The 12,189-nt window shown below is 37.6% G+C and overlaps 3 protein-coding genes across 3 annotated transcripts; all 3 read right to left on the reverse strand.

The window, feature by feature from the left end:
• Positions 1 to 1,860: 1,860 nt before the first annotated feature.
• On the reverse strand, positions 1,861 to 5,980 carry MELLADRAFT_104342 (family 51 glycoside hydrolase; the record flags this gene model as incomplete). Its single annotated transcript, XM_007407588.1, has 20 exons — positions 1,861 to 2,031; positions 2,377 to 2,508; positions 2,591 to 2,704; positions 2,778 to 2,820; positions 2,932 to 2,954; positions 3,037 to 3,092; positions 3,167 to 3,184; positions 3,253 to 3,331; positions 3,418 to 3,479; positions 3,583 to 3,734; positions 3,830 to 3,954; positions 4,024 to 4,102; positions 4,203 to 4,269; positions 4,359 to 4,389; positions 4,461 to 4,578; positions 4,601 to 4,641; positions 4,716 to 5,062; positions 5,169 to 5,400; positions 5,467 to 5,602; positions 5,784 to 5,980. The coding sequence occupies 20 exons, from the start codon at positions 5,978 to 5,980 to the stop codon at positions 1,861 to 1,863; spliced, it is 2,223 nt and encodes a 740-aa protein (XP_007407650.1).
• A 1,031-nt stretch (positions 5,981 to 7,011) lies between these two features.
• MELLADRAFT_96331 (uncharacterized protein) lies at positions 7,012 to 8,782 on the reverse strand (the record flags this gene model as incomplete). The annotated part of the gene is made up of 8 exons (XM_007407587.1): positions 7,012 to 7,056; positions 7,135 to 7,224; positions 7,313 to 7,432; positions 7,522 to 7,607; positions 7,718 to 7,744; positions 7,834 to 8,014; positions 8,095 to 8,279; positions 8,404 to 8,782. 8 exons carry the CDS (start codon positions 8,780 to 8,782, stop codon positions 7,012 to 7,014), a joined length of 1,113 nt encoding a protein of 370 aa, XP_007407649.1.
• Positions 8,783 to 9,018: 236 nt separating this feature from the next.
• On the reverse strand, positions 9,019 to 10,506 carry MELLADRAFT_115804 (uncharacterized protein; the record flags this gene model as incomplete). Its single annotated transcript, XM_007407586.1, has 7 exons — positions 9,019 to 9,540; positions 9,646 to 9,741; positions 9,819 to 9,952; positions 10,036 to 10,097; positions 10,192 to 10,299; positions 10,400 to 10,405; positions 10,499 to 10,506. The coding sequence occupies 7 exons, from the start codon at positions 10,504 to 10,506 to the stop codon at positions 9,169 to 9,171; spliced, it is 786 nt and encodes a 261-aa protein (XP_007407648.1).
• Between the last annotated feature and the right edge of the window lie 1,683 nt (positions 10,507 to 12,189).

Here is a 12,189-nt window from a genome sequence, read left to right on the forward strand (position 1 = left end):
GGAGAAGTTCCCTTTCGTGGTGCAAGCTCGACTATCAGCAAAAGTCAAAGCGTCAGTTAAAGGATGCCAAAAGACAAGAGCTGTTCCAACAGTCCAAGCAAACGCCTTCACAATCAGAGACGTAGAAACCACGGCCTTTTTCTTTAACTCAACATTCGATGATGCCCTCTTCAACACCATCATCACATTAGGCTTTTCGGCTTTACACCGTCTAGGCGAGCTCACGATACCCGATGCAATCTCTTTACGGAATTCACGCAAGTCTATCCGCCGGTCATCCCTTGTTTTTTCTATTTGTGGCACAGTTGCATGTTACAACCTCCCGTATCACAAGGGAGACCCTAAATACAAAGGTACCCCGGTCTCCATCTGTAGCCGTCCAAACGACAAGACTTGCCCAATTAGAATCATCCTTCACTATACTCACTTTCGAGATAAGAAGTTTCCCTACCACCCTCTATGGCTACTCAGAGCGAATGGAAAACAACCAACCCGCTCTTGGTTCATAAACCGACTCCAACAAATTTTTGGCTCAGAAAGATCAGGTCACTCTTTAAGAGCCGGCGGTGCGACAGCATATGCACAAAGCGGGATGGAGATGGAAACAATTCAAACGATTGGCAGGTGGTCTAGCGAAGCATTCAAGCTTTATATTCGCACTCACCCGATCCTAAACCTACACAAGACTAAACACTTCGCTCAAGCAGCTGGTTTTACCATAGGAGAACATATCGAATTCCCTGGAGCTGTTCTCGTGAGCATTCAAGCCTTGTCAAATCCTTGAATTTACGATCATCAAATAATAGTTTCAAGACTATTCTTTGAAAGCCATGCAGTTCGCTGACGTTGCTTGCACCTCCTCTCCACAGCCGTGGGCCAGTAGGAAGTGATAACCCCATTGATATTCTTCAATCATGGGCAGCGTTAAGTAAGTCTCAGTGAGACTTAACACTTTCTTATTGCACGCTAACACAAAAGCGACTCTTCCACAGGGTCAAACCACTTTTTTGTTCACCACTGGAATCTTTTCTTCCAGAAAATATTCTACAACAAACTCTTTTTTGTCACGGACATGTTGTGGAAACCACATCTCCCAAAAAATAGTTAGTACAAAAAAATATTCTATTTTTTGTCTTTATACACGCCTGGTGGCTAACATAGGGGAACATACGACGCATGACTGGGAAAATAGGCATATCGAAGTTCAACACCTATCACCTTTTCGAAAAAAGGATTCTTACATCACTACTCTATTACCTACGAGGGTGGTTGAATTCCGCCTTTTTCACAGATCTTCTTATCATGTAGTTCAGTCTGATTCTTCAAGTCTTTCTTAGTTAGATTAATTAAAAAAGCTGCCTCTGTGGCCGTTACGCGTACAACCAAGATACATGGTATCTAAAAACCAAAGAGACAAATTCCTGGAAGTCGGTACTCATATTGACATACGGGAATAGGTCGGGGAAAGGGTTTTTCGGATAATGTAGACGGGTGGACAACTCTCCTCCATTCCTATCAGACTACTAGACAGAGCTGATCATCTCAAAGGATCAGATAACTCTTCTAATCTGTAAAGGATAGGATCTAGGATGAGTCAAGTATGATTTCCCTAAAAATCCTCACGTTGTCATCCTTGTCTAGAAAATTCATATTATCATAATTTATAAAATTTTACATCCAAGTCATTATCCTGAAAAAGTTTTTCGATAAAACATTTGTTTTCATCTGAATTTCATTTACCTCCCTCCCACCCTGGCTAGTCTATTATTGTTACTACTGTTATGTTTATTGATACGTTCACAAACTTATTTGTTATCTTTTTTAATTTAATCTCAAATATATTTATTAGTAAAATTGTCTTTAATATTGTAAAGGGTCAGAACATGTTATGTAGGCCGCCCACAGAATTCCGCCTTTTTCACAGATCTTCTTATCATGTAGTTCAGTCTGATTCTTCAAGTCTTTCTTAGTTAGATTAATTAAAAAAGCTGCCTCTGTGGCCGTTACGCGTACAACCAAGATACATGGTATCTAAAAACCAAAGAGACAAATTCCGGATATATCAAATGTTTGACCAATCAGGAGGATTTCCAACCAGATTTTGAGACCTGGCATGGAGTCAAGGTGTTGAAGTGACATCTAGAGCCATGCCATTTTGAGGATCTGTAATTAAAAGGTTGACTCTCCAGTTTATCATTTCAAAGTCCGTGTATGCAAAAAATGTCATTCATACATAGTAAATTGTTTTACAAAATCAAATACATTTGAAAACTTAGATATTTCACATGATACAATTCGTTTTTATCTTGATCTTGGAATGATCATCACAGTAACACTTTGAGATGATGATGAGATTGAGATTGAATTTGATTGAACTGGAACTTGTTTTTTAACAGGCACACTTATAGAATTTCCTAATTTTTCTAACGTTAAAGTAGTGATTTGATTTTCAGTATTGAAAGGCAATTCAATGGATACCTTTCGATCCGATTCATCTGCGTTTGCTAACTAGGAAAAGTAAGAGAGAAAAAGGAAGTTAAGTTATATGTGATCCAAATCAAATCGAGAAAAGTAAACTACTAGAACCTACCTTCACAAATACTGTACCATCAGAGGTTGACACTGTAGCTGACCAACTCAGTTTATCAATCTTTGAAGGTAAATTGGAAGGTAAATATTTATCTCCTAGATATGTGGCAAACATCTATAATTTCAAAAAATAAATTGGAGGAATCAATATCTCATATCGGAACTTGAAGGAGGTAAAATAAACTGACTTGTTGAACATAATACGAAGCTGTTGGGTAAACACCAAGAACACTAAGAAAGTAAAATGAATCATAATATCTCACAATCAGGTCTTGTTTGCCGATTTCTTTCAAGTGTGGTCAAGGAAAGGTAAGCAGAAAAGTTGATTATCCATCAACGTACTCAAAATCAATCAAATTGGGGTGCTTAGAATGATTGAAAACCAAAAAAGAGTTTGATCAGTTACGTCAAATATATGTGGATGACTTCAAGATGAATCCGACTCACCCATTGTGATGCTTCAGGAACCTGTATATTGCAGAGAGTAGGAGCATAGGCAATACCTGATAACATAGACATCACCACTTTAGACGACTTATCAAGGTTCTTGTGAAACATAACCACAATTAATACAAACCTTCGACTATGTCAGAGTCTGAAATCGAAAGTAAAGATGTGTCAATATTGCAGGCATATGAAAGCGCGGTGAAAGTTGCAGCTCACTTCTCTCAAATCCTGTCATATAGGCTGCCTCAGCCACTGCACCTTCTATGTAGCGTTGGGCTCTTCGGTCCTTGCCCAACTTTAGGCCCATTGGAAGCAAACTACAGGAATATTTGATTTGGTATTCAATCATCTGAATATCTCTTCCATAAGCTCTGAACTCACCTCGAGTTGAAATATCTTGGGTCCATTTCGTGGAAAAGAATCGTAGTCTTGAGTATGTTGAACTGATCATGAAACAATAAACAAATAAGCTAAATCTCATGACTTTAAGTCTGCTGAAGTATCTTGAGTTTATCAAAGCTTAATGTGATTGGACATAAGACTTACCATACCATTCCGCTGTATTGTAGCTATGGATATCCCAACCAAATGGTGCTGGTGAAAGTTCTGGTTGATTTGGTAAAGTGGTGGCAACAAACTTAAGTTGAGGAAATTGTTTCATAAGAACTGGTGCAATATGTTTCCATCGGTATGTATAGCTATGATAGATTTCCAATCACAACATACAACCAAAAGTTAGAAATTGTGATTTTCATTCACTTTCAGTTGATTTTGGATCAAAGGTATAACATACGTGTTAGAGTCAAAGAAATCTTCGTTTCCAACTTCCACAAATCTTACGTTAAAAGGCTTGGGGTGACCTAGAGAGGCGCGAAGAGCACCTTGTTTTGTTGAAACAGGTCCCACAATGAAATTGAGCTAATCATCGGAGTAAAGTATATCAGCATTCCAAAGATTGATATGTTGTGTCGGGGGTCAAGAGCTTACCATATCCACACCTTCTTGTATGTACTTATCTATTTCTGACTCGGGTACAGCCCTGAATGGCGATAAATTTAGACCAGACCTGATGGTAAAAAGAAGAGCACAAACACGGGTGAGATGTTATCAATGATGGATATGCCTGATTCGAGTTAGATGCGATTGGATCAGTGATTGTGACCCACCATACTGATGCAATGAATTCCATGTTCAAGTCTTCGACGAATTGCAAGACTTCGAACAATCCAAAACCTGTTTAGGTTATCAATTTTAAGCACCAGAAATTTCATTGATGGTTGAAACGGTGTATGTGCAATAAGATTAAAAAGTCAAAGAATTACCATCTGTGTTGGTATAACCCCAGTTTCCTTTCTGAATCACAGAAAACATGTTTTCAAAAATTAGCTCTCGTCTTTCATAGTTGAGTTACTTTATAGACTTACACGTCCAGGTCGTTCAGTCAATGGGCCAACAGTTTCATACCATTTCCATCTGTCATCTGGACTATAACCTTCAATATTATTGCTAAGGTGTTCAAATTCATCAGATCTATGATTGAAGCTGTCCGAAAAAAAACACTTACCCGCCCCATCGAAAGAAAGTCTGTTTAAGAGCAGCTGTGGCCTATTTTTGAAAAAAAAACATTCATCATAGTCAAAACAAATTACAATGTGTTCCTTTCTAGATGATCAACTCACCTCTGCCAAATCAATCCTGACACCATTAGGACGATTTTTGAAAGTGGGCGGAAATAAACTTGCTAGAGTGATATGAATCACTTCATCATTCGTGGAGTCCGAAACAAATGTGATGGTGAATGCGTTATTTGCGTCGATACCGGAATGTTTCGGATTTAATTGAACTTCAAATCGTTGCCATTTATCAGTAAGACATGATGGTCTTACTGTTTGTTTCGCTAAAACTCTTGCAGGTTGAGCAACACTCATTAATCGGACGGTAGTTTTAGGACCACATCTGATACCTTTAGTTGCTGTCTTGGCATAGAATGAGGCGGTATAAGTCCAAGATTTGTCAACTTTCATACCTGATAAACATGTGTACCCAACATGGATTAAAAAACCGTCAGTTCAAATGAATGATTTGGGTCGGATCCGCTAGTCTGCATGTCAAAGATAGAAATTGAAAATTACCCCAATAACCCGAATTCACAATGGCTCCTTCTTGGCCAGCTGGTACGGTAACCTCTAAAGCGTTTGGTAAAGCCTCAGAAAGTGGAAGAGATTTGGATAGATCTACAGCCGAAAGCTTGATATTTCCAATAGAACTCCAAGCCTCTAAGGCATCCTGTTGATTTGTGATATTTTTCCTTTGGAGAGCTCGATTACGAAGCATTTCCGCATAGTAACCACCATCTCCTGAGTGCTGTTAAAGATTGGAAACAGGAATCAATTTAACAAGCTTGGTGAACAGAGTGAAACTTGAAGCTACTGTTTTAATTGAAGGATGACCAACGTTGATATCCTCATACATCATACCATAAAGCTTAGGGATTTCATGAGTAGGCTTGTCCTTCAAAGTGATTACAGTAGGCCCAACAGTTTGGGCCTGGGATTGCAAAGCCAGGCTAAATAAAAGTAAAAAGTAATATATATGTGTATGTGATTCTAACATCTTGATAAATTGATGCTATGATACCACAAGGAACAAATTGATTTGAATGTGTTAAAAACCCTATGTACAAAGAGGTATGAAATCGCCGGTTAGAGGTAATGTCGTGATGGGTATGGCGAAACAGCTCGACTCACTTTATAGCCCAAATTGTGTACCAGACGGATATCAGTGCTCCGAGTTTGAGCGGTGTCGATATTGGATTTTCTTTCTCGGCACAGCCTGATTCTCCTCGTCCCTCGGGATCAAAATACAGCCTGTTTCTCTTAACCTCGACATGGTACTGATTTTCAGAACGCGCTTCCGGAGAAGATGGGTGCACAACTTCCGTCATGGAATGCTTGGGGGGCAATTGTTTTATCAAATGTTGCGAAGGAAACTGTAGTTGTTGTTAGCGAAGATGGTTAGAATGCTTACGAATATTGTTGTTAGTATAAGTGTTAAATGTAATGTTGTGAAGCAAACTGTAGTTGTTGTTAGCGAAGATGGATGTTTACAAATATTGCTGTTAGAATCAAAGTGTTGGATGTTTGACTTCTCGTGTTTACCCCACGGAGCTATATGCATGGGGCCCACGTCGCTAAAAGCTCCTATGGTGGGGGAGGTGGCATCCACGAGAGGATTGGTGGAGGAGTTACATACACGTCGTAGTTTTGAGCCATTTGACACATGAGATCCACAGGACGCTTCACGTGGTTCTGATGTGGTGCTCATATCGTAAGGATGTGGATCACAACCAGATTGCGACGTGGAATAGCACACCACATGATCCCCAAAAAACCTCTCAACCAATCTAATTTGAGGCGGTCAGGAGCAAAATTGACTCATAAAAGACTCAAAAATTGATTACGAAGTGCTTACTCAGCAAAATGAAACAAAAGTCAATCAAACTACAGATACCAATGAAGAAAGTCAGGATTCCGAGGGCACCCTCACGACGTCGACTGGCCCATTCTGACGAGCAACTTCAGCCAACCCCTCAACACACGCCAACGAATAATTACGATACCTTCGATGTTTCTGCAGCACCTCCAATCAAATGACTCAGACTACAATAACCGAGGTGTTCGTCGCAGCCCAGAGCAATATCCATGCAGTGCCAAAGATGCATTGATTGAATTCAAGGCATCTTTCTTTGTTTGTGGTCCATCATTTCATTCCGATTTTCAAAGATCAATTATGGTAAGAAGATATACATTGATCTTTGAAAGATGGCGGCCAAGTTGTCAATAAGATCTTGGATCAAGAGTTCCTAATTTCAAATTATATTACCACCTTGCCCCAACTTCCTTCATTCTCCCTTCCAGTTTTAAGAAACCCATCAGGGTTCTATCAATGAGAACTCCAATGATCCCTCATTTCCGATCATTTATACATCTTCTCAAATCCTTCAGCCACAGATTCCTTGAACTATGAAGACGATTCAATCAAAATAAAGTAAATTAGTAGTTCAACAAATCAAACAGAAGTAAAGAAATAGCGACTTACTTTTGGACTAATTGGATCTACATCAGAAAAATATGCTAAGAATAATTCACGAGCAATCAAAGGATCTTCAACTTGTCCTAATCTTTTACCCTAATTGATTCCCCCAAAAAAACAATCACAAGATCAATATAGATAAGATATTGGATCAAATCAAAAAGGATTTCTTTTTACAACTTACACCATATTCAAGTGATAAACTACCACTTGAAGTTTTTCTAAGTAAAATAGTTTTTCCTTTAGGAACCGAAACACCAGCAGGGAAAAATGATCTAAATTGGTTAATAGATTCAGATGCACGCTATACAATGATCAAACAAAATCAAACTTGAGATCAATTGTGTATCCTTGTTTGTTGGTTTGTCTTTTTAAAAAAGATTGAAAACTTACCTCTGCTTCAAAATCGGTTAGTAAACCTTTTTTAGTAGCATGAGTAACACGTGCGGTTAATGATCTACAAAATCCATCTCTCAAATCTAAATCGGTTTTCCATAGACAAAAGAAAAAATAAGTTCAAAAGAATTGAGACAAGTTGATTGAAGTGAAGAACTTAATCAAAAAGAGAGAGAAGAGAGAGAAAGCTAACGTGTGAAATCTGTAGATCGAGCAGGTGCTAAATCAAAAGAAAACAAACAAAGATTTTATAATCCGTTGGATTTTCTTCATTCCTCTTTCTACATGATTGGGGATGGAAAAACATACCGATTTGAATAGCAAATTGGACTGGTACAGTAATCAAATTCCGCATCATACTTTCCCCCGAGATAGGTTTCTCAATAACAGATGTTGATTTTTCATCAATAGGTGAAGTAGTACTAGTAGGTAAAGTGATACTTTTAGAATCAGTCTCTATCGAAAGTAATTTCTCTTTTGTCACATCTTCCTAAACCAATCATAAACGTCAATCAGTATTTAAACTTTAAAGACCAAATGGATTTCAATTAAATGAGTTTAAAGACTTACATTCCAACCTGGTACCACTCTTAATGCTCTCAGTACACGTGGATCTACATAAAACCCAGCAGAATAAACTCTAACACCTAAGAAAGATACCGTACGAACTCCTAATCCGATTAATCTTAATGGTTCTTGACCATTATTTTCATTTGATTCTAATTTCTTTGAAAATTCGATTTGAGTATCTGGATCTATATATGTAGCAAACAAACCAAAAAAAACAAACACAAATCGATAGTTAGAATCAAAAAAGACCCCTCAAGGTGTTGACCAAAGAAAGAAACAAAGATAAATCTTTATAAATCTTGGTCTTACCTATCATAGGTATATCATCTAAATTTGATAATTCGATTAAAGGTGGTAATGGTTCTTTAGATGATGATGGTTTTCGATTCGATCCTTGATGTTCTGAACTTTCAGGTAATTGTGATTGAAGATAACCATACAAACCAATGCCAATTACAAAACTAATTGGTAAACTATAACCCAAGCTAAGATCATTTAGGAATTGTTTAAATCCACTTCCAGAGCTTTTGGAGGTTGATGAATGGTTTTCTTGTGGTTTTTCTGAATATAACCTTCTTAGAATAGGATGTGATTTGTTGAGATTGAAGCTTGTATGAGAAGCGATTGGTGACCGAATTCGATTTAGTCTTGATGGTAAAGCGATCGATTGATTGAAGCTACAAGCCATCTTGCTGAGTTTGTTGTGGGATTGGTTTTGAGAAGGTGGTATGATACAACAGAATGTATGACTCAAGACTCTGAATCTCATCGGTCAACACCATCTCCAAGTGGTGTACAGCAACTGAAACCTATACACCAATGACCTTCATACGCATACATCTTCATTCCATAACTCTCACACGCCACTCTCTACCAATGATTCAAGAGCCCAACAATCCTCACTTGGATTTCCTCAAAGACATCGACTCAACCAATAAATCCAAATCAACATTTTCAATAAACAACAAGAATACATACATCAACACAATCCACACAACTTCTTAATCCAATTCTCATACATAATTTTATAAAAAAATAAAACCAATCAAATGATAAAAATGATGATGCTTAAGTTTAAACCATTCCACAAATTGATAATTCTCTCATCTCTTGTAAAGCAGTTTCAACTTGACTATCTAATTGTCCATTAGCATAATCATCTCTAACCGATTCATTAAAATAACGTTGAACTCCACCTAACATCTCATAACCTGATTCATGAAATCTAAGTTGTAATCTGACCATCGATTCAAAACATGGATCTAAATATGGGATTCTTAAATCTACAAACTCTGGTAATTCTCGATTTAATGCTTCGTTATATAATTCAAACACATGTTTTGAATCTTCACATTCTTTTTCGGCTCGAATCAATTTATTTGGATCTTCTGATGGTTTTTCGGCTAGTTTTCTTACTTTTGTACGAGCTGCATCATAATCGAGTAACTGAATAAATAAAAAAAACATCGGATTATAAAAACATAAGAAAAGTGATGAGTTGAGTTGAAAGTTAATTGTACATATGTAGAAGAATGTCAAAAACAAAATCACCTTTTTGTGTCGTTTCTGTAATGTGTTATTGATCTCAGGGAAATAAGCACAGAATCGACCGATAGGTTCAAGGACCGTTGACCGATAAGGCGTATCCTAAAAACCACCATCACCATCGATCAGAGACTTGTCATCTTGATTGTGACTGTCAAGATGATCTGAAGATGACTAACCAGTTCTTTAATCGCAATTTGATCCAGTTCATCCACCGCTCGTTTGTATGAGTTGGCAGCAATAGATGTATCAGATGAATCTCCATAAAAATTGTCAATCGTTTCTCCTACTCTAGTTTGAGCGCTAGTCATGGCTATCATACAATTTTAATGATCAACAGAAAGTTGAACCAATGAGAATCTAAAGGATGTAAGTTGCTCATGATCGATCCCTCACCTCGCATGGAGTCCAAGTATGCTTTAGCTTCCTTTTGAAGTGCGATAGCATTCTTTTCCATTCTAATGATACCTCACCAAATCCACAAATCCAATGATCAGCACTCGTCCTTTCCTTTGTGATGAGAAAAGAAATGCGTTTCAAAACGAAGCTCACGTTTTGAACTTTGCTTCATGTTCTTGGAATTCTCGATCATTGGTTCGTTCAACTTGTCCCGTCTTTTGCATTAACGTGGTTCCAGCCCGATTAACGGATTTTTTGAATCTATTGATCGTTCGTTAAAGTCAAGGGAGATATGATGAGGTCATAAGTTGATCGAATCCGAGTACAGGGTATCTGAAACAGATTAGATTTGTTTACTTACCCTGACCTATATGAGACACGAGGACGTGGAGGTTAGAGAATCATAAAGAAATTCCGATTGATGATGAAAGAAGACAAGTGAAGTGATGAAGTAGCTTACCAACTCATGATGAATATCGATTGGTTGATTTGATTTGATTAAGGAGATATGAATGTTGAAGGTGAAGTTGAACTAATCGAATGAAAGACTTTAAAAAGGGGAACTAATGCTATTCTGATTCAAGAAGGGTACTGAAGATTTCGAAGGGCGAAATCAAAAGACTGGCTCAAGCCATACTTAGCTAATCACCAGAAGTTCATAACCCATATGTACAGTCTTCTTCATCTAAATTGAGAAGCGACAAGCTCAGCACAGCACATTCACGAATCACCATACCCAATCTCAATTTAAAAACACATCAATCCTTTTGACTATTCTTCCGCTCTAATTCTCCTCCCACACATGTGTCCAGTGTCGATTCTAGGTCGATTACGTTTCCCGAACTGTTCCGAGCTGTTCCGAGTCACGTCGAGCCCGAGTAATTTATCCTAATTTATCGGAACGCGTGATGACTGTGATGATCCTTTGTAGAGACAGCAAACAGTTCTCCAGGTGCATTTCTGACACATGTACATACGTACTAGACCTCAGGCGGGCAAGCCCCCCATATGCTCAATGAATCACATTGACAGAATGCACACATTTCCAACATACATATTGAGAACCTGTGGAGGCTTTTAGGATTTGAGGGACCTGGCTTGGACGACCCTCGATTAACTCAATTTTATTGTGTAGACATAACAATTGTAACAAAATGAATCAAGCTACAAAGTCACTTTGAAGTGGATCATAATATCTTGGGTTCCTCTTGAGATCACGTCGTGTGAGATGTAAAGATGAATGATTTTTGTCAAGTTTAATCATTTGGTAACACATTTAAAAGAGAAGAAACAAAACAAACACATTCATCTTTTTCTGAAAATATTGCCGAAACTGAGCAATATTGCTTAACTCATCCTTTGAAGCTAAAAATCATCTTTTCTTCAAAAAAAGAAAAAGATCAAAATCGTATATAAAGGACAAATCAAATAAATCAAACTGATAGACTGTTTTTTTGGTAAATATATATATATATATACAAATGTCTTGGTTAAACTCAATCGCCCACAAATCATATCAAATAAAACCGTTTTCAAACTTATCAACCTTTTCCCTCATATGGATGAACTGAAACAAAGAGAGAGTGCCCCAACAATCTAATAACATTTATCTAATAAACACTTTAATCAATCAAGAAAAAGAAAAAGACTGACAAAAAAGAAACTAAGAATGTAGAGATTTGAAAATGAACAAGAAAATGAATGTCACAAAGACCACAAAGGAAGATAAATCATCAAAAAAACATACAGCCATTCCGATATTTAGGGTGTTCAAACCTGTGCAAGAAATGTGCAAGACCGACGTGCAAGATCCGTGCAAGATTTTTTGCACTAATCTTGCACAGTAATTTTTTTGACAACCCGAGTTATTGTGTTCCAAACCGTGCGAGACCGACTCTTGCAAGTTTTGTGCAAGATCCGTGCAAGTTCTATTCATATCTTGCACAGAACTTGCACAAAACTTGCATGAATTGATTTTGAGGTTTGAACACCCTAATTGCTTGTCGCTCCGTTTTGAAAATGAAAAAGTTGAAACCTAAGTTTTTACTCGATAAAACTTCAAACTCAGCTGTAATTTAAGGCCATACAGCCAAAATTCAGGTTTTAAGTGGTTAAAACTTAGGTTTCGAGCTCACAAACTTTTTCTTTTCA

Source organism: Melampsora larici-populina, assembly GCF_000204055.1.
Source record: "Melampsora larici-populina 98AG31 unplaced genomic scaffold MELLAscaffold_9, whole genome shotgun sequence".
Taxonomy (NCBI): domain Eukaryota; kingdom Fungi; phylum Basidiomycota; class Pucciniomycetes; order Pucciniales; family Melampsoraceae; genus Melampsora; species Melampsora laricis-populina.